This window comes from Scheffersomyces coipomensis (assembly GCF_036884675.1).
Source record: "Scheffersomyces coipomensis strain NRRL Y-17651 chromosome Unknown DFJ63scaffold_2, whole genome shotgun sequence".
NCBI classification, from domain to species: Eukaryota; Fungi; Ascomycota; class Pichiomycetes; order Serinales; family Debaryomycetaceae; genus Scheffersomyces; species Scheffersomyces coipomensis.
The window spans coordinates 1,969,355-1,992,453 of NW_027042893.1; the positions used below are offsets into that span (position 1 = coordinate 1,969,355).

The 23,099-nt window shown below is 32.3% G+C and overlaps 14 protein-coding genes across 14 annotated transcripts; 8 read left to right on the plus strand and 6 right to left on the minus strand. All coding sequences in view use genetic code 12, as the record gives it.

Moving 5' to 3' along the window:
- Window positions 1-93: 93 nt before the first annotated feature.
- LPT1 (lysophospholipid acyltransferase) lies at window positions 94-2,188 on the plus strand. The gene has a single exon (XM_064909192.1). The coding sequence runs from the start codon at window positions 213-215 to the stop codon at window positions 2,016-2,018; it is 1,806 nt and encodes a 601-aa protein (XP_064764006.1). The 5' UTR covers window positions 94-212; the 3' UTR covers window positions 2,019-2,188.
- Window positions 2,188-3,615, plus strand: HEM15 (ferrochelatase). The gene has a single exon (XM_064909207.1). It carries the CDS (start codon window positions 2,358-2,360, stop codon window positions 3,474-3,476), a length of 1,119 nt encoding a protein of 372 aa, XP_064764007.1. The 5' UTR covers window positions 2,188-2,357; the 3' UTR covers window positions 3,477-3,615.
- Window positions 3,547-4,473, minus strand: MED4 (Med4p; the record flags this gene model as incomplete). Its single annotated transcript, XM_064908004.1, has 1 exon — window positions 3,547-4,473. One exon carries the CDS (start codon window positions 4,471-4,473, stop codon window positions 3,547-3,549), a length of 927 nt encoding a protein of 308 aa, XP_064764008.1.
- Window positions 4,474-4,602: 129 nt separating this feature from the next.
- On the plus strand, window positions 4,603-5,355 carry DFJ63DRAFT_338417 (uncharacterized protein; the record flags this gene model as incomplete). Its single annotated transcript, XM_064908668.1, has 1 exon — window positions 4,603-5,355. The coding sequence occupies one exon, from the start codon at window positions 4,603-4,605 to the stop codon at window positions 5,353-5,355; it is 753 nt and encodes a 250-aa protein (XP_064764009.1).
- On the minus strand, window positions 4,956-7,115 carry DFJ63DRAFT_89876 (uncharacterized protein). Its single transcript, XM_064909191.1, has one exon. It carries the CDS (start codon window positions 6,707-6,709, stop codon window positions 5,360-5,362), a length of 1,350 nt encoding a protein of 449 aa, XP_064764010.1. The 5' UTR covers window positions 6,710-7,115; the 3' UTR covers window positions 4,956-5,359.
- On the minus strand, window positions 6,802-8,085 carry DFJ63DRAFT_284073 (serine/threonine protein kinase; the record flags this gene model as incomplete). Its single annotated transcript, XM_064904768.1, has 2 exons — window positions 6,802-7,494; window positions 7,555-8,085. 2 exons carry the CDS (start codon window positions 8,083-8,085, stop codon window positions 6,802-6,804), a joined length of 1,224 nt encoding a protein of 407 aa, XP_064764011.1.
- A 300-nt stretch (window positions 8,086-8,385) lies between these two features.
- Window positions 8,386-8,697, plus strand: DFJ63DRAFT_334257 (uncharacterized protein; the record flags this gene model as incomplete). Its single annotated transcript, XM_064908005.1, has 1 exon — window positions 8,386-8,697. The coding sequence occupies one exon, from the start codon at window positions 8,386-8,388 to the stop codon at window positions 8,695-8,697; it is 312 nt and encodes a 103-aa protein (XP_064764012.1).
- Window positions 8,698-9,006: 309 nt separating this feature from the next.
- DFJ63DRAFT_317980 (uncharacterized protein) lies at window positions 9,007-9,989 on the plus strand. Its single transcript, XM_064906885.1, has one exon. It carries the CDS (start codon window positions 9,222-9,224, stop codon window positions 9,804-9,806), a length of 585 nt encoding a protein of 194 aa, XP_064764013.1. The 5' UTR covers window positions 9,007-9,221; the 3' UTR covers window positions 9,807-9,989.
- On the plus strand, window positions 9,960-15,042 carry SWR1 (chromatin-remodeling protein). The gene has a single exon (XM_064909208.1). The coding sequence runs from the start codon at window positions 10,193-10,195 to the stop codon at window positions 14,978-14,980; it is 4,788 nt and encodes a 1,595-aa protein (XP_064764014.1). The 5' UTR covers window positions 9,960-10,192; the 3' UTR covers window positions 14,981-15,042.
- A 162-nt stretch (window positions 15,043-15,204) lies between these two features.
- VMA10 (H(+)-transporting V1 sector ATPase subunit G) lies at window positions 15,205-15,543 on the plus strand (the record flags this gene model as incomplete). The annotated part of the gene is made up of 1 exon (XM_064905886.1): window positions 15,205-15,543. One exon carries the CDS (start codon window positions 15,205-15,207, stop codon window positions 15,541-15,543), a length of 339 nt encoding a protein of 112 aa, XP_064764015.1.
- A 114-nt stretch (window positions 15,544-15,657) lies between these two features.
- On the minus strand, window positions 15,658-17,695 carry MSC7 (meiotic recombination directing protein). Its single transcript, XM_064909193.1, has one exon. It carries the CDS (start codon window positions 17,614-17,616, stop codon window positions 15,772-15,774), a length of 1,845 nt encoding a protein of 614 aa, XP_064764016.1. The 5' UTR covers window positions 17,617-17,695; the 3' UTR covers window positions 15,658-15,771.
- On the minus strand, window positions 17,696-20,029 carry DFJ63DRAFT_89905 (uncharacterized protein). Its single transcript, XM_064909194.1, has one exon. The coding sequence runs from the start codon at window positions 19,935-19,937 to the stop codon at window positions 17,775-17,777; it is 2,163 nt and encodes a 720-aa protein (XP_064764017.1). The 5' UTR covers window positions 19,938-20,029; the 3' UTR covers window positions 17,696-17,774.
- Window positions 20,030-20,333: 304 nt separating this feature from the next.
- DFJ63DRAFT_334263 (uncharacterized protein) lies at window positions 20,334-22,085 on the plus strand (the record flags this gene model as incomplete). The annotated part of the gene is made up of 1 exon (XM_064908006.1): window positions 20,334-22,085. The coding sequence occupies one exon, from the start codon at window positions 20,334-20,336 to the stop codon at window positions 22,083-22,085; it is 1,752 nt and encodes a 583-aa protein (XP_064764018.1).
- Window positions 22,086-22,128: 43 nt separating this feature from the next.
- Window positions 22,129-22,476, minus strand: DFJ63DRAFT_334264 (uncharacterized protein; the record flags this gene model as incomplete). The annotated part of the gene is made up of 1 exon (XM_064908007.1): window positions 22,129-22,476. One exon carries the CDS (start codon window positions 22,474-22,476, stop codon window positions 22,129-22,131), a length of 348 nt encoding a protein of 115 aa, XP_064764019.1.
- Window positions 22,477-23,099: the final 623 nt, after the last annotated feature.

A 23,099-nucleotide genomic window follows, 5' to 3' on the forward strand; every position in this document is an offset into this window, starting at 1 on the left:
CAAACCTAATCTTAGATAGAGTAGATCAAAAATTTATACGACTTGATTATTAATAAAGTTTAAAGAATTTCATTTCGTCATAGCTTTTACGTGAGACGCGGGGGACCCAAAACAAATTTAAACAAGTGGAAGAACAAAAATTTTACAATACAATAATTTACCACACGTGAATACCCAATTACAAAAGTTACCATCAACCATTCAATATACAGATGACATTAGCAATTGTTCAGGCGTTTATAGATAGAGTACTGGTATTGTTGGGGGTGGACGATGCCAGTTTGAAAGTGTTGTTTTGTACGCTTTTGTCGTTCCCATTTAGTTTCATCTTTAAGAGGTTACCTGATGAAAACTATACATTGAAGAATCTATATAATGTTGGTGTATCTGCCTTCTATGTGTTTGGTGTGCTTGGGATATACCATGGTATCATGACATTGCTGTTCTCTGCTGCGGGATGTTATTTCATTACTAGATATGTTAGAACTCCTGCAATGCCTTGGATCAACTTTTTATTTTTGATGTCACATTTAGCTTACAATCATCTTATGACTCAATTCTTCAGTGTTTATGATAAAACTAAGATTGATATGTCTGGAGCTCAAATGGTGTTGGTCTTGAAACTTACAGCTTTTGGATGGAGTGTTTATGATGGACGTCAACCTGTTGGAGAATTGAATGCATATAATAAATCGAGGGCCATCAAGAAGCATCCAAATATATTACCATACATTGGATATGTATTCTTTTATGCTTCGTTATTGACTGGACCTTCATTTGATTATGCTGCTTATGATAGATTTCTTCACTCCACTCTTTTTGATGATGTACCAGAAGATAAAAGACCAGGTAAAAGAAAGAGAAAAATTCCAAGAAGTGGTAGACAAGCATTATCAAAGACTCTTCAAGGGGCATTCTGTGCAACCTTACTTGTTCATGCTCCTAAGTATATTACAATTCAATATGCTTTATCACCTGCATTTGTGAATGAACATAACTTTATATATCGTATTTTTTATTTGTGGATTCTAAGTTTTACTCAAAGATTGAGATATTACACCATTTGGTTGATTGCTGAAGGTGCGTGTATCTTATGTGGATTGGGATATAATGGATATGATCCAGTCACTGATAGTTTCAAATGGGATCGTGTTCAAAATATTGATCCATTTATTTTTGAAACCAGTCAAAATATGCATACTTCTTTAGAAGCTTGGAATATGAATACCAATAAATGGTTAAAAAATTATGTTTATTTGAGAGTGGCTAGAAAGGGAAAGAAACCAGGATTTAAAAGTACTTTATTCACATTTGTCACCAGTGCATTCTGGCATGGTACTAGACCAGGTTATTATATAACTTTTGTATTAGGAGCTATTCTTCAAACTGTCGGAAAAATTTTCAGACGTAATTTAAGACCAATATTCTTAAAAGCAGATGGTAAGACACCAAAATCAAATAAGATTTATTATGATATTGTATGTTACTTTGTCACTCAATTAACATTTGGATTTCTTGCTCAACCATTTGTTTTATTAGAATTCCCTAAATCAATTCAAATTTGGAGCACATGTTATTTCTATGTTCCAATAATTTCCTTAATAGTGATCTTTTTGTTTAATGGACCTTATAAAAAACAAGTGGTTGGTTATTGTAAATCATTCCAAGATAGTGAAAAATACAAGAATAAGCTTGCACCAGAAGAAGCTGAGATTGTTAATAATGCCGTTGAAACATTATTAGAAAAGGAATCAGCTGATAATATTCCAACTCTTGGTTTACCACCCATTGATTATTTACAAACAGTAGATAAGAAGGAAGTTAATCAAGATATAAACGATCTTAGACAAGCCTGGACATCATTCAGAGGTCGTAGAGGATCTATTAAAGAAGATGATTTCGAAGGATTAAAAGATGCTTATAATAATTTTACGACTGAAATCAATCAAATTTTAACCTCTCGTAAACAAGAGTTTATAAACACAAGGCTGACTAAGCCAACAGCCAAGAAAGATTAAGATTGCGTGGTAATGGAGAAGACTACATTTAAGTGATTAAGTTTTATATACATACATACATATATTATTATATAATTTGATATAAAAATACAGTTTAATTGTGACTTATCAGGAGTGTCGGATTATTCATAATTTATAAAGTCTAGAATTTTTCATGACGTATTCCCCCCACCTCACTCCATGTAATCACCGCTACCATTAAAATACTTAATATGGAAAAAAACTGCGAATTGAACAAAAATGCATCTGAACAAATCAGATGTTATAAATTTGAAATAGATTGCTTTAAATTTTGGTTTTAACAGGTGGGTTATATAGAAAAGGATTAGTGGTATCAACATGTTTTGGACCAGGCGATTATACTCCCAAACCACACGCAGTCCTACTGGTGTGGTTTTCATGAATATGGGTGGACCATCCACCGTCAAGGAAACCTATGATTTCCTTTTCAGATTATTTTCAGATGGTGATCTTATACCCTTTGGAAGATTTCAAAATATCTTAGCTAAGTTCATAGCAAAGCGAAGAACTCCTAAGATTGAAAAACATTATCAAGAAATAGGAGGAGGTTCACCTATCAAATATTGGTCTGAATATCAATGTAAAAAAGTATGTGAAATTCTTGATAAAACAAGTCCTGACACAGCACCTCATAAACCATATGTGGCATTCAGATATGCTAATCCATTAACTGAAACCACTTTGAAGCAAATGTTAGATGATAAGATTAAAAGAGCAGTGGCTTTTTCTCAATACCCTCAATTTTCATACTCCACCACTGGTTCTTCCATGAATGAATTATATAGAAAAACATTGGAATTAGATCCAAATCGTTCCATCAATTGGTCTTTTATAGATAGATGGCCAAAGAATAATGGATTAATTCAAGCATTCAGTGAGTTGATCCAAGAAAAACTTCATGAATTCCCTCAAGAAGATAGAAATAAAGTTACCATCTTATTTTCAGCCCATTCTTTACCTATGGATATTGTTAATAAAGGTGATTCATATCCTGCAGAAGTGGCAAGTACTGTCTATGCTGTAATGGAGAAATTAAACTTCAAGCATCCATATCGTTTAGTATGGCAATCTCAAGTTGGTCCAAAACCTTGGTTAGGTGGTCAAACCAGTACAATCGTCAAAAAGTTGGATACTAATGATGATATTAAAGGAATCATCCTTGTTCCAGTAGCATTCACATCTGATCATATTGAAACTTTACATGAACTTGATATAGAATTGATTGACGAATGTAAGAATCCTCAAAAAATAAAAAGAATTGAATCGTTAAATGGTAATGAAGTATTTATCAATGGTTTAGCTGGTTTAGTTAAAGATCACCTTGAAAGTGGCGAGTTATATTCTCATCAATTAGAATTGGATTGTGTATTAGGAGGTGAATCAGCTAAGGGAACTTTTAAACATCCAAGCGAATTATTTGGTAATCATTCAGAATAATCGTATATATAAAAAGAAAAACCTTAATAGAATATATATATATAAAATGTACATAGTATTTATTCCTAAATTAATCAGAGAATTCTTCATCTGAATCAAAGAGATCCAAATTGAGATCTGAACTTTGTACAGCTCCACCAGTTTTCCTTTTCTTATCTTGACCACTGCCATAATCTCCAAATGATCCTCTTCTAGTTTCTTCCACTGAAGTTTGAACTTTTTCTGTATTTGTTGCTGTCACTTTCACTTCTTCATCGTCTAATCCTAGTTCATTTCGTATTATAGCTTCTGGTTGTAATGAACTTGCTGCCAACATTCCTCTTCTTAATGCATCTTCCGCTGGCCACACATAATTATTCGGATGTATTTGATACGGAGCATTGGACATAGTAGCTGGAGCCTTTGTGAATTTGGCTAATTTCATTCCATATTTCAATATCTCCTCGACTTGAATGGTTGGAGCTACTTCTTTACTTCTCTTACTTGGTAATCTTGGTAAACTTTTTAATTCACTTCTATATGCTATCAACTCTTTAAGGATATATTTTGCTTTTGAATCCAAACTCTGATTCTCCAGAGTTAACTTCAGTACTTGTTTTCCAAGATCCCGATGAGATGCTAACTCCTCTATCTTATTATGTAAGTCGTCGTTTATCTTAATGATTTTCTCGACATCAATGGGTAATTCAGTTTCTTTAAACAAGGAAATATCATTAGAAATAGCATTTAATGTCTGTTCAAACGTTGATACTAACTGTACTATAGGTAGTTTTTCAAACCTATCAAGCTCTGCTTTGGTCTTTATCTTACTTTTATAATTGGATGAATCAACCGGAAGGTTTCTAGCTGGATTTAATGATGAAATATGTGGATTTGGCGTTGATGCAAGTGGACTGTACGATCCATGATTATGATTCAATTGGTTTAATCTAGTACCAGAACTGATTCTAGATACTGGAGACTTTAAAGAAGAATCTACCTTTCGTTGTGGTATCATTGTTGTACTGATATGGTAGATAAACAGTGTTGATATTCGAATTCGCAAAACCATTTTATTTATTTTTTTAAGTTGCATTTTTCTGGTTTCAACAAGCGTATATTTAAACTCTATATAGGGGATAGATTCATGAAAAGACAGAGAAACAATGTATTTGAGAGTTCGTCAGAGTCTGAACTGGAACCAATTCTAAAACCTATCCCGAAACGATCATTCAAACCACCTGATGAAAGTAAATTAGAGTTGGAAAATGTACAGAGTCGTTCTAACGATGATTATATGAAATATCCATTTGATGATGATTCCTTAATCAAAGAAGAAATAGTTCAACCTTCGCTAAAAACATCAATCATAAACCAGAATAAGTCTAGTTCTAAATCAATTGGACTTTCAATTATGGAAAAAATGGGGTATACTATAGGAACTTCTCTTGGGAAAGAAAATTCTACAGCCTTATTAGAGCCAATTAGTATTGAAGTTAAAACTGATAACATGGGTCTAGGAGCTCCCAAGAAGATCATATTAACAGATAAGGATTACTCCATATATACAAAGGATAGAATTGATAATCGATTGACTAATAAGAATAAAAAGCAAGTGAATAGTATTATGAAACTATGTTTTGAATTGAGTGGAGAAGCTGATAAATTTCATCAAGATCACATCATTGATAATGTTAACCTACTTTGGAGAGAATACGTTCAGAAATTCATCTTAAAAGAGAAAATCGAAGACTACGATGATTATGATGATAAATTATTAAAATTAATTCATTACTTGAGGACTAATCATAACTATTGCTGGTATTGTGGTTGTAGTTATAAAGATGACAAAGATCTTGATGATTTCTGCCCAGGATCACTAGAAACTGATCATGCATAGACTTCTATTCATTAAGTATGGCATCCCGTGCTAGTTTCTTTGTTGTATATATACTATTCAAATCATTAACTGTGGATTTTGAAGATCTGGACATGGATGCTTCGACTTTTTCCTTCTTAGTCTTATCAAATCTAATTGGAGTGGCACCGAATGAGTTATAAACAAGTGGAGCAAATTTACGCTTCTTGTATGATTTTTCCTTATTACCCCAATTCACAGTTAATCTGCGGTTTTTTATAAGTAAGCCATTTAATAATAGCAATGCCGATTCAGCTGAAGAACGTAAATAGTATTCTATTGTAGCACTCGCAAGATCATCAGACATTTTGAAACTGATGATATCTCCATAAGAAATAAAATATTGTACAACTTCATTTTCAGTGAATTTTGAATCTAAACCTTTCACGATAACTGTAGTATTATCAGGATCAGTGAATTGATTTAATGGGGGTTGAGACTGTGGATGATGATTTATTTTTATACCAGGAGCTGTTTTAATTTCAGCTGTAGGTGTAGCAGAAATAGTTGAGTTAGCAGCTTGACCTAGTCTCAAGGCCCTACCTCCAACAACTGTACCATTCAATTCTGATAATGCTTTTTCCATAACTTCCAGATTGATAAACCTTGCAAATCCAAATCCTTTTGATATTCTAGTAACAAGATCAACCATGATTCTAACTTGTATAATCTGTTTAGGATATTTATCATTAAATATGTCAAATAAATCCTTTTCCGTAACACTTTGATCTATATCACCAATAAATATGGAAAATTCATTTCTTGGAGTAACAACAGTACCGGTTCTCTTAATCACCAGACTGTTACTTTGGACATTGGTGGATCCACTTGCACGATTCAATTTGAATGATTTTGTTGTACCTGGGATTGGAAGTCCATTTCTATTAATTGCTTTTTCAACTTCTTGTTGAGTAGCGAAGGAAACAAAACAATACATTGGCTTCTGACTGAGTTTATCTTGTTTTATCTTAACCGATGTTGGTTGTTCATCCACAGCTTTCCATATCTCCAATATGGTTGTTTCATCCCATTGAGGATCAAGATCTCCCATCCATAACAGATGTTGTGGCTCTTGATTGTTATTTGAACTGTTATTATTGTTTGAGCTATTATAATTACTATAATTATTATTCGATCTATTATTATATTGTTGATGGTATCCATTCCTATTACCTTGAGGTCTGTAAGTACTCAGTTGTGATTGTGGTGATGGTGATGATGAAGATGGTTTATATGTACTGGTTTGATTATTTCTATAACTGGGACCAGGCAGACCTAATTGTCTCGGCCTACCTCTTTGGCTGAACCCTCCTCTTGGTCTATAACTGGATGACATGACGTTATGGTGGGGTATATATTTATATGTTGCAAAGGTTAAGTGGTGATATATATTATTTATAAAAATTATTCACAAATCGCATTTTACAACTATTTATTTCCTAACACTTTTTCTTCATACGCACGATCTAATAAATCTTTATTTAACAAGATCCATTTATGATTGAAACAATCATTAACACTTAATCTTTGATTGGCATCTAATTGAATCAATCCTGAGATGAAATTCTTAGCTCTTGCAGATACCAGTTTAAACTGATCAATCTCATAATTAATTAATCCAATTCTAGCTTTTTCGATCATTTTTTTGCTACCAGTATCGGAATAAAATGGTGATACTCCTGATAATAAAATATGACACATCACACCTAACGACCACATATCACACTTGTATGTGTAACCATCTCTCCTAAATATGCTAGGGAAGACTTCAGGAGCACTATATTCGACAGTACCTACTACGGTGGTTGATCTTTGACTAATATGGTTTAATTTCTTAGCAATACCAAAATCACATACATAGATACGAGTGTAAGGTATTGGAGCTTCTAATAAGATATTATCTAATTTTAAATCACGATGAATGATATTCAATGTGTTGTGGAGATAATCTAAAGCTTTAAGGATTTGGAATATAATAAGGATAGCTTCTACTTCTGGTACTCCTTTCATTATATCTCCTTGAACTAAATAGGAGAATAAATCACCACCACAAATCAAATCTTGAAATATGTAGAGTGAGTTATTTGACATAAGAGCTTCATGGACTTGAATAATGTGATTCTGTCACATTGTTAGTTGTTGTTGATGCTATGAAACTTTCGTTGCGTTGGTATTACTTACATGATTAATCTTCAATAAAATTTGAGCTTCCTTTTTATAAAACTCACAATCTTTATTAATCAATTTAACTGCATAGTACTTGTTAGATGACTTATTGAAAGCAGTATAAACCTTACCAAACGATCCAAATCCAAGTAAATTATCTGAAATTGACCATTCTCTAAGAAGTTCCTTTTGATTAATCATTGATTTCTTATCGGTAATATATTTGAATCCTAATACAAACTTGATTTCAATGAAATCATTATTCATAAGCATGATTGTTTTACCCTTTCCAACCAATATATCATTAACAAAAATTCCATTTCTAGACTTATCTAAAAGGTACACATTTGAAGGGGTGTCAGAATCGAATTTAATTGACCAGATCAATCCATGAACCAGTGATACTAGACTATCACTAAGAATTAGATTGCATTGCGATTGATCTCTTCCAATTTTAACAAGTTTGTTTAAATGGATTGGAATAATTATATTTGTTTGTGTAAATAAGTTGTTATTAAATGACGAAATTTCATCAAAACTATTCATATCTGGTCTTTCTGAAATCAAATTATTCTTGAATCCTTGATCCCTACAGTAGGAGACCGCTAAATATGACTTATTCTTAACTGTCATTACCTGATTGTGATATAATTCAAACAATATAAAATTGGCTGCCAAAATTGAATCTAATTTATAGTGTATGAATTTTAGTTAGCCTGAGAAAGGTCGTGCAAAAATCTATTTTTCTTTTTCACTAAACATATACAAAAATTTCCTCACTTAACTTAAATCAGTATGTTTATATTGATCAAATTATCATCATTATATATCTATCAGTCATTAGTCATGTTATCCAGAGGTGTTAGTAGAATAGCTTTCAAAAGATTGCAACATACTGCAGCAGAAACCACTGCTCCTAAAGCTTTCAATAACAAATATAACTTCAATATAAATCCTCCACCAGTTCATGAATATTGGAATTATCGTAATGCCAGTGTATTGATTGCATTTGTGCCTATATATTTTGGAGTTGGATATGTTACTAGATACTTGAGTGATAATACTGAAGCCTTTGGTGGTTTAGTAGAGTTTGCTGATAGTGAAAAATCACCATTAAAGGATTTGAAATTCGGTGAACCCCAAACCAAATCAAAATAAGTAACTTTAGAGAATTATTCATTGCATCAATTAACCAGATATCATAGTTTCATATGATATATTCATCCTACTATTCATATTTCATATATAAGGAGGTCATTGGAAATCAACTGTATACAAAATAGCTTACATGATTCATTTTCAATTTCCTTTCACTCATTCCCTTCCTTCCTACCTTCCTTCTTCACTCCCACGCATACACTTTATTTTTAAAAGAAGAGATTGGTTCCTTTTACAAAAGGATGATTACTCTACACGTCTATATGTACATTTTATATATTTATAATAAACTAGTTTTAATTAGATATCAATGTAGTTATTAATCGGTATGTAAAAGGTCTTCCACCTTGTTTGTTAATCGATTATATGCAGTCCAAAAGATCTGATTTTTTTCTCATTAAATTTTATTGGTTCACAAACAAACTGACTATACAAAGCGAAAAAAAAAATAGTTGAACTGTAGATATATATATGTATTGATATCATTCATTCAACACCTTATAAGAATTGAATTATAGAAGATCATGTTATCAAGGTTGGCATTAAAGAGGACTAGTGCCCTTTCCAGAAACATACACAGAAGTTTAACAACTAAAACCACCATCACAGACCATACCAACGGTAGAGTTATTACCTTAACCGATCCACAACAACCTGAAATAGGTGATTATCCTAATCCTAAACCAGAATTTGCTCAAAATAGAGATCCATATATCAAATATGACGATCAACAGAATAGAAGAAACAAAGGTGAACCATTGAATATCGATGATGATTTATATGATATGTGGTCCCCTGATGTCTATGATTTCGTATCTGATAAAACTGCATTAAAACATAATTTCATTTTCTTTTCCCTTATTTTTGGTTTAGGAACTGCTGTTTGGTATTTTGAATTAAATCCTCCAAAACCAGCCATGCCAAGATCATTCCCATCCAATGGTTTAGCTGCAAGTTTAGGTTCTGGTGGTGAAGAAGATGATTTCTTTTATCGTGTCAATGCTGATAAAACTGCAGAAGAAGAATTAGGGTTCTTACCAAATGATAATGATACTGCTGCTAATAAGAAGACTTACGTAGAAGAAAATTCTGATTTTATCAAAGCATAAACATATTTTATTTCATCATTTAAAAGTATTATAACAATAAATAAAGTGAATTGATTATGAGGGAATTTCTTTCATGATTAAAGAACCAAAACTCAATTCAATATTTATATTCATTTTATCTTCATTCTTTATTTATATAAACCTTAAGTACATTACTAATTATACATATATTTTAACGTTAATTATCATAATCATTGTAATATTTAGCGATACCGTAAATTTACTGAGGAGAAATTCTTCACGTCAAAGAGAGCGAGCAAGAGCGTTAAAAAAAAAAAGGTTTTTCTAACTGATAAATACATAGTTAGAATTCACGTAAATCAAATAACAATCAATCAAACTTTATAGATCTACTACGATCATATGGCCTTGTATATAGTATCATAATGTCATATAATGGAGGTAGAAGGCGGACACTGCTGAGAATAAGTCAGCAGTCATCCGACCAAAATCATAAAAGGAAACAAGAACAACAACCAACTCCAACTATAGTGGAACATAAGAAACGAAAAGTTACAACCACAAATACAATAACGGAACCACCAATACCATCATCATCGCGTAAAGAAACTGTCGACACTAAGGAAGAAAAACTAGCGAACATCATCATGAAGTTTAATCTAGCAGTTAATGAATTGTTTCAATTGGAAGAGTATAAATCGATTGCATATTGGGATCCAAGAGAGTTTTCTAAACCTTTCCAAAATAATCATTTATCAGAACCATTTGAAAATTTCTTAAAAGATGATAAATATAACCTTATCTGGGATAAGGAAATCGAAACCAATGAGAAATTAAATAGTTTACCTTTACGATTACAAAGAAAAGTCATTGCCGAACGTGATGAAAAGTTATTAAAGAAATTTCCATTTCGAAATTCAGTTCTTAAACGGAGTGAGGAATTAGAAAAGGAATTGATATCATTTGCCACCTTAAAACCAGACGTTCATGCTAAAGGTAAGAATCAATCTGAAAAAGCATCCACTAGTAAAAGTCCGAAAGTTGAAGAAAAATATAAACAGACTTCTAAATCATCACAACATATTAAACATGATCAAGATAGTGAATCGGAAGATGATCAATCCAATTCAAAATATAAACTTAAAGCAATTAAATTTTCATTACCTCCTCGTTTAATCACTCATCCATCTCATGTCACATCTTGGAGACCCAGTAGCGATGGAATGCAAGAAGGAAATCATGAAGGTGTAGTGGATATGGAAGCAAATCCAAAACCTTTTAAAATCAGTATCGAAAATAATCAATTAACTTCAGGTGATGATATAACCTTACAATTACGAACATTCTTAAATAAGAACTATATGAATGCTATCATTGATGAGTCTGTGACTCTTGATTATAACTATACCGAAGAAGAATATAACAATATAATGAGTCAACAACAAGCTTTGTTCAGATCTATATATAAGAAAGTAACCCTAGATAAAACATTGGAATTGAATGGAGATAAAATAGAAAGAAGGAAAGTTGTATTACCGCAAGTATCAATTCGTCAAACTTCAGACCCATTCAGAAATAATGCTATGGTGACACCAAAGATTCAAGGTACAAGTAATAATCTTACTCATCAAGATCATTTCTTAAATCAAGGACTTGCTTTCTCCAAAGTACATCATCAAATGAGAAAACAACATCAATTAAGAACGAGAAGAGTTGCACAAATGATTGAACAACATTTCAAGAAAAAGGCAGGTGAGAAGGAAAGACTCGCTCGTGAAAGAGACCAAAATTTGAGAAGAATAAGTAGATTGGCTATTCAAGCAGTTAAAAGAAGATGGACTCAAGCTTATAAAGTATATGCTTATCTTCAACGTGAACAAGAAGAAGAACTTAAAAAGATTAAAGGTAGAGAACATTTAAGTCAAATGTTGGAACATTCAACTCAATTACTTGAAGCACAATTAAATAAATCTTCACGAGAAGCAACAGAAGATGTTGAAAGTGATATTGATGTTAATAATAAAGATGAAGATGATTCAGACAATTTTCTTTCAAGTTCAGATGATGAAGCTGCTAGCGGTGCTGAAGACAATAAGGTCGAGAATCCAGAAGATGGTGATTTGAATTTATCAGTTGACGAACTCAGAAGAAAGTACTCTACATTAGAGACTTCTGTTGAACCTTCTGCTGAATCAGTGGATTTGGTATCTGAATCTGAAGTATCTAAAGACGAGGATGAGGAAGAAGATGAAGATATTGATGTTTCCAAAGGTCTTGCATCATTATACGGTAATGTGGAAGTAAATGGTACTGCCACTCCTCAAAGTGAAGATTACACCGATGAACAAAAAGCATTAATTTCAAAATTACAAGAAGAAGAGCCAGAGTCAATTATTGATACTGCTTCCGTGTCAAGTATTGATTCAGATTCTGAAATGGAAAGTTCTGATAATGAAGATTCTGACGAAGAGATGGAAAGTGAAGTTGAAACAGCTCCTCTTAAACTCAATGGTAATTCTGGATTGTCTGCTTTATATGGAGGTGGCGACGATTCATCATCAGAAGAAGATGAAAATCCTTATAGTGAAGCTAGTAATTCTGATGCTGATGATCTGATGACTTCTTCAGATGGCGAATTACACACTAACGGTCATGCTAAAAAAGCAAAAGATGATGAACTAGAAGATGAAATTGTCAACGATACAACAGTTAAGAATGTTCGTATACCTTCTTTGTTAAGAGGAACTTTAAGACCATATCAAAAACAAGGTTTAAATTGGTTAGCCAGTTTGTATAACAATGATACTAATGGTATCTTAGCCGATGAAATGGGTTTAGGTAAAACAATTCAAACCATTTCATTGCTTGCTTATTTAGCATGTGAACATCAAATATGGGGACCACATTTAATTATTGTACCTACTTCAGTTATGCTTAATTGGGAAATGGAATTTAAGAAGTTTGCTCCTGGGTTTAAAGTCATGACATATTATGGATCACCTCAACAAAGAGCACAAAAGAGAAAAGGGTGGAATTTACCTGATGCTTTCCATGTTTGTATTACATCATATCAATTAGTTGTTCAAGATCAACAATCGTTTAAAAGACGTAGATGGAGATATATGATATTGGATGAAGCACATAATATCAAAAATTTCAGATCCACTCGTTGGAAAGCACTTTTGAATTTTAATACAGAAAATAGATTATTATTAACTGGTACTCCCTTACAAAATAATCTTATGGAGTTATGGTCATTGTTATATTTCTTGATGCCTTCTTCAAAAGTTAATCAAGCTATGCCGGATGGGTTTGCAAACCTAGAGGATTTCCAACAGTGGTTCGGAAAGCCAGTGGATAGAATCATGGAACAAACTTCAGCCGCTAATAACTCTGATTTAATTGATGAGAATGAAAGCACTACTAAAGGTATGGATGAAGAAACCAAAAATACCGTGGCAAGATTACATCAAGTTTTACGTCCATATTTATTACGTCGTTTAAAGAAGGATGTTGAAAAGCAAATGCCTGGAAAGTATGAGCATATTGTATATTGTCGTTTATCCAAAAGACAAAGATATTTATATGATGATTTCATGTCTAGGGCAAAGACCAAAGAAACTTTGGCATCTGGTAATTTCTTATCCATTATTAATTGTTTAATGCAACTAAGGAAAGTTTGTAATCATCCTGATTTATTCGAGGTACGTCCTATAGTGACTTCATTCAGTATGCCTAAATCAATTTGTAACACGTATGTTACAACAGAAAGCACTATAAGGAAAGAGTTATCGATAGTGAATGAAGAAAATAAAGTTAACTTTCAAGTTTTGAATCTTGATATTACAAGTTGTGATGATTTGAATTACTTTGTCTCCCAAAGTGCTTACAATTTAAGATCTAAACAAGTTCTTGGGAATAAGATTCCCGAAGGATCGAATGGAACGAGTCACACAAACCCAGATTTAACTGATTATTTGGAATATTATCAATACTTGAAATCGGAAACACAAAATAGTTTCTTTGATAGGATTCAACATGCTAAATATTTGAATGATCTCAGATGTAGTAGGAAGCCAATGTATGGTAACTCATTACTAAAAATGTTGAAGAGTTGTACAGAGAAGAAAACTGAAAATTCAGATATGTATAATGACTTCCTTTATACAATTGATAGAAGGGTTGAAAGTATGAATGATGTAATAGAGAAATATTCAGTCTTGACTCCACCAGTTGTTACGTTGGATATGAAAGATTACTTGATACCTATTTCAACTCAGAGAAGAGTTATGAATGAAGTCGCAGTCAACAAGATAGATAATCCATTCCATAAATCCCAAGTTAAATTGTCGATTGCATTCCCTGATAAATCATTGTTACAATATGATTGTGGTAAGTTACAAAAGCTTGCCACTCTTTTACAAGAGCTTACATCTCAAGGACATAGAGCTTTAATTTTCACCCAAATGACGAAAGTGTTGGATATCTTGGAACAATTTTTAAATATTCATGGTTATAGATATATGAGATTAGATGGTGCTACGAAGATTGAAGATCGTCAACTTTTAACGGAAAGATTTAATCGTGATCCTAAAATCCCGGTATTCATTTTATCTACCAGATCAGGTGGTTTGGGTATCAATTTGACTGGAGCAGATACGGTTATCTTTTACGATTCTGATTGGAATCCAGCTATGGATAAACAATGTCAAGATCGTTGTCATCGTATTGGACAAATTAGAGATGTTCATATATACCGTTTCGTATCAGAATATACTATTGAATCCAATATATTGAAAAAAGCTAATCAAAAGAGACAATTAGATAATGTTGTTATTCAAGAAGGGGAGTTCACGACTGATTATTTTGGTAAGTTCTCAGTTAGAGACTTAGTGGAAGATGCAAATATTGCAGATATTATCCCTGACAGAACAGTTGATTTTACAGGAGATGCAAATATGGGTAATGCTTTTGCCCAAGCAGAAGATGAAGATGATCGTGCTGCTGCAAATGAAGCTATGAAAGAAGTTGCGGTTGATGAAGAAGATTTCGCAGAAGACAGTAAAACTGCTACTGCAACTGGTACTCCAGCACAAACACCAGCTCCAAATGGTACTGCTGGTGAAGTTATAGATCTTGATTACGAGGATGGTATTGGTCACATAGACGAGTATATGTTAAGATTCATCTCAGATGGTTATTACGAAAACTAAATAATGGTCACTTGGAAAAGTTGTATAATTAGTATTAATTTTAATAGAATAGCATTTTATTTTTTTAAGCATTCATTTGTAGTTTTGTCGTAGCCCGCCGCCCATCAAAAGTCGTGCACTCAACACAATAATTTTGAGATAGAAAAACGGGTTGAATTAATTAAAGATTTAATGGTTGAGATTGATAGTGGAAGATATATTTAAAGACCATAACTAATTTAAAGATGTCGTCAGGAATTCAATCGTTGTTAAGAACTGAAAAGGAGGCAGCTGAAATTGTCAATGAAGCCAGAAAATATAGAACTAACCGTTTAAAGACTGCCAAGGCTGATGCTCAATCTGAAATTGATGAATACAAAAAGCAAAAGGAAACCGAATTACAAGATTACGAAAAGAAACATGCTGGTTTGAACGAATCCATTGATAAAGAAGCCGATGCTCAAGTTGAAAATGAATTGAATGATATTAGAGCCAAGTACACTGAAAAGAAAACTTCAGTCGTCACCTTATTGGTCGATGCTACTGTGAAGCCAACTCCAGAGTTACATATCAACGCTGCATAATTTGTTTGAACTTTTAACGTTAATTTCATTTGTCAATCATAGCTCATTACAAGAATTGATGAGGTATTCACTTCGAAGATATAGTTAGATTATCGATGCATTTGCATGTTACTTCTATATTTAATTTTTTATATTTTTATATACAACATTTTTTAAGAGTTTTGTGGTTAGTATTGATGTAGTTTTGGGTATAATTAAGCTATAGTACAGATGTAATATGATTATTATTTATGATTTTGCCAATTTCTCAAATGCTTTGATAACTTCCCAGATTCTGTTATCATAACCTGCAGTATTCAAGCTCTTTATGAATCTCCAGGCTTTTTTATCATCTTTAATTGGGTAATCTATAGGTGGAGGAATTGCAGTAGCTATACCTAATAATCTCAATAATGGTTTATCCATCACCACTGATTTAGCCATACATAACCCAGTAAGCCCTTCTTCACCACCAAATTTACCATATCCTGATTTCTTGACCCCACCAAAAGGCAATTGCGCAACGTAAAATGTAGCGAAATCGTTAATTGCAACATTACCACTTTCTAACCTATTAGCAATATCGTTCAATTGATTAAATTTAGAACCAAACACTGAATTTCCTAAACCATATTCGGTAGAATTGGCCAATGCAATAGCATTATCAACATCAGTTGCCTTGATCATGGTCAATATAGGTCCGAAGACTTCTTCTTGGAATATTCTCATATGTGGTTCAACATCAATCAATAATGTTGGTTCGAAATAATGACCTTGAGGATAATTTGGATGCTGGAATGGTTTACCACCATGTATTAACTTGGCTCCCTTTGAGACTGCATCTTCAATCAATTCTTCAAAGCTTTGGAACCTGTTATCAGATATCATGGCTCCCATATCTATTTCATCTAATTGATCAATATCAGATCCTATTCTGAAATCTTCAATTCTATCGGTAAATATTTCAACCAACTTTTCATATGCTTTAGGTAAACAGATAACCCTTTCTATACCGATACAGTTTTGACCTGCACTTTGAAAGGTTCCTCTTAATATGACAGATGACAATGCTTGGAAATCTTTAACATCCTCCAAAACCAAGACAGAATCTTTACCTCCTAATTCAACTACGCATGGAGTCAACTCCTTGGCAGCACTTTCCACCACTTTATGAGCAACTGGTTTAGAACCAATGAATGTTATATGTGATATACCTGGATGTGAAGTAAAATAATCAGCATCTTCAGGAAAACAACAACATAGTTGAACTAAATCTTCATCAATTTCTAATGATTTCAACACTAATCTTATCAAATCCACAAACCATTTTGAAGACCAGATGACTTGTTCAGAACATTTCACAATGATAGCGTTACCAGTAAAAATAGAAGCAATTATAGGACCCATAAGATTATGGAATGGGTAATTCCAAGACACCAATGCAGCAACCACACCTAATGGTTCATATCTAACTTCACCGTTTTTCATTAAACCTATCAATAAATTAGAAGGCCCAGGACGTTGAGATGGTCTTAATGCTCTTTCACCATGAGCTATAATCCAGTTTAACTTTTCAAGAGTAACCATGATCTCACCCATCAGAGCATCTAACTTGGTTTTACCACTATCTCTACAAGCAATTCTTGCAATATCTTCTTGATTCTCAAGGATATAACGAGATAATGTCTTTAAAAACTTTCTTCTCAAGGTAAATGGTGACTTCTTCCAGAGTTGTTGCGCCTTTTTAGCTTTCAAAACTTGTTGATTCATTTCTTCTTTGGAAGTTGTCAAGAATGTTCCCAAAGATTGTCCAGTAGCAGGACAATAACTTTGGATTTTGTTTGGTTCATTGGGGACTCTGATACTTAAATTTGGAGGATATAATCTCTTTCCTTTCCAATGAGCTTTAGCTTCTTGAGGAATAGGAATGTCCAATTTAAGTGGTTCTTCTAGTTTGTTGTAGTTATTGGGACTATTGGAAATATACTTTGCATGAACATAATAGACAGCTGGAACTATCACACAGATGAAAAATGTAGTAGAGATCTGATACTGCCATTGCCACTCCTGGAAACTGAAGTCTATAGCTATCATGATGTCTTGTTGCTTCCAATTGAATGGATTATACCGTTATTGGATAATTCTACGTGTAACCAAAATGGTCGTACCCTTTTTTTAGAATAAAAAAAATTTATTTCGCGTTGTTTGTGATTATGGTTTTAAAACTATACGATATGCGCTAATTATATTCTCTAATTATCATTATTAGCTTCATCATCTGCTTCATTTTGCAATTGTCTTAACAAATCGTCAAAATCATTCTCTGAAGTTCTGTTCTGGATTATTGTTCCTAAAAGACCTTGGTCCACATAATCCAATAATGAATCTATTATGGGTCTTTGATTTTCAACAATTCCTCTATGAACATCATAATCAATAGTATTCTTCTTAGGTGGTAAAGCATCATATTCAAAGGTATCTTCTCTGGACCATACAGCTTCTGGTAACTTACCCATAAGCTTACTTTCTCCTGAAAGAATAGCAAATCTTATTAAATTGAAAGGAATATCTTTAGTTTCTTCATGCTTTTTAAATCCCAATATGGAGTATATAGAATCAGCAATACCTTTTGATTCGGTCTTTTTAATAGGTACTGTTTGAAATAATTTAACAAGCTCTTGTTGCAAAAATAATTTCTTATGAGGGTCACTCCATAATAATGGTGCTCTTACCAAATAAGTCTCGGAACTAAGTAAATCTTGAGGAGTAACAGATATGTCACTTTCTTTGATTGGTAATGGATCGCTTAAACCGATAATTTCTATTAATTTGAATGCAGTAAGTGGATGTCTCTTATATGCTAGTTTCAATTGTTCCTTAGCTCCAGCTTCATCTTCCAAATATAAATAAGCTAACGCCGTTGAAAATGCAATACCTGGAGTCATCCATTGATTATAGGTGGTTGCTAATGGCGATATTGACAATGATATCAAATATTTATATTCTTGACTTAAAATTGCGTAGTGATCGATGAAATATCTTACTCCCAAAGGATCTTCTGCTGGAGATAATGATAACAATAACTTACAGAATGATAAAGCTGTGAAAAATGCTGATCTTTCACCCAATGCAGAAATATATCTGAAGATACATAAATAAAATTGACGATTTAAAAAGCATTCATACGGTAATCTTATAAGCTCTGAATTCCCGGCCGATAATAATTCATGGAATCTCTTTTGGAATGATCTGTCAAACACAAAAAGAGCTTTTTCAATCAATGCATTACTTGTCGATTTATGTTCACCTTGACGTAATAAAACCATCGCCACTTGAAGAAGGGTTTCTGCATGATAAGGATATTGCTGCAATAACTGCATCAAAGATTCATGATCTGGGGTTATAACTACCGATGCATAGAACCTTGTATTAGCAACTCTTTCATTGATTGTAGAAACTTTACTAAATTTAAAGTATCGTATTCCAAGATCCAACTCTCTTTTGATTTTTAATTCCAACTCTGCTGGTTCAGCTGTGTCTTCTTTGTACTCAAAATAATCATAAATATCCGTTTCATTAATTTCTTCCATCAGCATTGGTTTCTGACTAGTGGGTAAATAATCATCTCTAATCTTGGAGATTAAAAGCTTACGAGTTGTACCCGGAATACCACGACGATCATTACCACCCCAACCTCTTGTTAATCTTGCTATCTTCTTGAATTGTTGTAAAACCTCCGGCGAAATGGCCAATGCAGTTGTACTATTGGCATCATCAATCGTCTCCAGTGATAAATTACCAAATAATGTTTTGAATTCCTGATCAGAATCGAGATTCTTGATGTTCTTGATTGATAATAAACGTAATGATGACTTTAATTTAGATGTAGTAAAATATTTGAAGTTTGAGTCATAATGAAGTATTGGTGTCGAGTCTGAATGCTCATCCAATTCAATTTCAAAATCATAAACGTCTTCACCCAAAGTTTCATTAACACTCTCATCAGGTGTTTGTAACTTATCCTGTAGCTTTAACTCAGCAAGGATTTGATCTATATCGTCATGATTCTCTTGTTCTGGTTCTTCACTTGGCACTGGAGTCTTCTTCTTATTTTTCTTCTTCTTAGATTTAGATTTCTTCTTAGTTGAACTTATAACTGGCGGAGGAGGAGTCGCTTCTTCTATACTGTCTTCAACGTCATCCTCAGGGATTGTTTGTTTAACCTCAACCCTTTCAACTGTCTCAGTCTCTTCTTGTTCATCTTCTGAATCCAGATCATTTAGAAGAGCAAATGCATTGAATTTTGGCTTTGCAACAGGGACAACTGCCTCCTCTTCTTCTTCCTCTACTGGTTCTTCTTTCAACAAAGCTTCCTGCTTCTGCTTTTCTAATCTCTTTAAAGCTCTTGAACTCATCTATTAATTGCCTGTGAAAGAAGTCAAAGAGTCATAGGTCTATCTATTTTTGGGAAGAGATTTTTATTTTTGTTAGCGCGATACATACTGAAAAAAGATCAGCGTTGGTTATTTATGCCACTTGTGGATGCAAAATCCTCATTACTATTTTAACTTAAGACGATGCCGCCCTACTATTAACAAATGGATAGTCTTCAAGATAGTATAGAAACGTTTCAGTTCAATGATGGAAAGATAATAAATGATGTTGATAACGATTTTAGTCCTGAGGTATTAACAAAATGTGAAACTGAAGAGAGCTTTGACAGTTTTCTACATGGATTATTTGAGACAAAACTTAATAGGTCAAACACTTTACGACAACCCAAAAGGTTTGAATTGGACCTATCATTGCTTATGGAGAACAGAAGTGACGAAGTAGTGGCAACAGAATCATTCAAGGCGAATAGTGCAAATACCCTTAATAATTCCCCCTCATCATTACAACAACAATTAAATACGGCTTTAACTAGTTCAACTTTATCTGCCAATATCTTAAGTATGAGTAGTGGTAGTGGAATACTAGAACTAAAGTCTCCCTTTCCTAGAATTACTTTTTCTCCAATATCAAAGATCATGACTAAATCAAATTTTACAGTTAAGAAGAACATAGAGGAGCTTGTGGAAACAGAAGAGTATTATATCAATTGTCTAAAAATACTTATCAACTATTATATCGAACCATATTTATTTAATAATAATTCAGAAATACCCGTCCCTTTATCATTAATGAATCTATTTTTAAGAGAATTAATTCAAATACATACTCAAATATTATATGATATCATCAATGACTATTCTCAATTAAATCAACAACATCAGATTGAAACGTTAGTGGAAAAGATTGCTTATGATCTTACAAAACTGGAATATCTGATATATATTTATCAGGAGTATTGTAACGTTTATGAAAATGTTTTGCAATTACTTGGTCAACCTCATCCATGTCTTGAAACTAAAAATAAACCTAAGAATATGAGTAGATTACCATGGAACTTTAAATGGTTAAAAGGATGGGAATTATATCTTGAAGCAAGTCAACCAAGATCCAGACATTTGGACTTATCATTTCCATCATTAATTCAAAGACCAACTGCCAGAATGGGGAAATATAAATTGATTTTAGAGGCAATTAATAAGAGTCAATCATTCAAATTAGTGAAATATATTAATATACTTAATTATAACTTAAATTGGATAAATAATAACTGCAAAAACTGCCAAATAGATTCACTGGTCACTTCATTAAATGATGTTATAGATTTTCGGAATGTAATAACAGAGAATAATTTAAATCTGGAGTATTTTGGCAACCCATTTTTAATTGGTTGTACTAACTGTATTTGGATTGAAACCAAATCAATAAAACAAGGTATCTTTGCTACTATACTTTATAAAAGTCATTTATTGTTAGTTGAAGCAGTTGAAAATTCCAAACTCAAATGTGATATTAAGTTCATAATTCCATTAAGTAAGAGTCAATTAATAAAAAATATTAGAGATAGTGATGGTGGTCTTTATTTTAATCATCCATATTGTATTAAAATATTATTTGAAGATAATTATTGTCAATATGAATTATTATTTGCAATGAATACTGAACAAGAATTTTATGTATGGAATAATTATCTTGATACCCATATAAATGTGATAAATGGTCCCTATAGAATGGATTTTTCAAATATTGAAATTACAAGCTTATGTAAATTTCCAAATTTAATTATACCATATAATGTATCATTGAATTATATGTCATCCAAATCATCAAATTTATGTTATTTTAATGAATCCAAAGTTTTTGAACTTCCAATGTATCAAAATAAAAAGAATGATAATGAATATGGTTATGTTAATTTAATGTCACACGATGATTTTAATAAGAGGAATTATATTGAGAAGACATTCAAATCATTTTGGAGTACAAGAGAGATTCCATTATTAACTATTAGTGAAGAGGTGGTTGAAAATGTAATTATATTGACACATTCACTTAAGAAGAGTTTTAGTCAATCATCTACAAGATTTAAACATTCAATTAAACTGAATTTTAAACTGTCAAGTAACTTATATGAATTTTGGAAATCATCTACTCAAAAGAGGATTAAATAGTATTTAATTTTTATGTAAAATATATAAAATCAATTGTAAGATTTCAATTACCTGAAGCACCACCACCCATTGAATCATTTTTACTATTGAATGCTTTAGCCATACCAGCTCCTTGTTTATCAGATCCATGTAATAAAATAGCCTTTATAGCTGAATCAACTTGAGAAGACCCAAATTCATTGGATAATTCTGATTTGGAAGCTTCATCCAATACTCCATTGGCACCAGCCAGTCTATTGGTAAAGATTTTAAAAATTGATACGAGATCAATTAAAGGAATGGTAGTATCATTTTTCCTATATTTTGCAAGCAAGTCAGGATCTTCAACAAAAATTACGAAATCAGTGTCTTTACCTTTATAAAACAATTTATGAGGTTGACGATTTGGCATAATTGAGTTTAGTTCCTTTTGAAAATTTTTGATATAATATATCCTTTATCTATAAATAATTGAAAAAGGTTATTATTAATAAGTTATTTTTAATAAAAGAATTAATCGACACTTTTGAAAAGTGGAGAAATATAACGTAGTTTATATACCTTCCTTCCTCTCTTCCCCCTAAACATAAATTAAAAAAAGTGGCATGCTTTATATACACACACTTTATGTTTAGTTAAGTCATCGGACTAAAATTGCAGCAATTTAAGAATAGGACATTTAAAAATAGGATTAACTTGAAATGAGCAGCAATCATTATAGGTCATCATTGTTATTCTTTTAGTGGTAACTAGACATATTTTCTTAGTAGAGCAAGGGTATTGTAATAATGGTTATTCGGTAAAACTAAATCAACAACCTTTCCTTAATCTCAGCCTTTATTTTATATCGGCATTATACTTTATCTATAAAGTCGTGAGATCGAATTAGTAGATCTTTAGTTAATTAACTTACCATACTATTTATAATTGATATTAAATTATGTCACTCCGAATTTTTAAGGGGGTTATGAGATCCTCTGAAATAGAGTGTAAGCGCAAAGTTATTATAGGCGAATTTCTAATAAAAGTACTTAT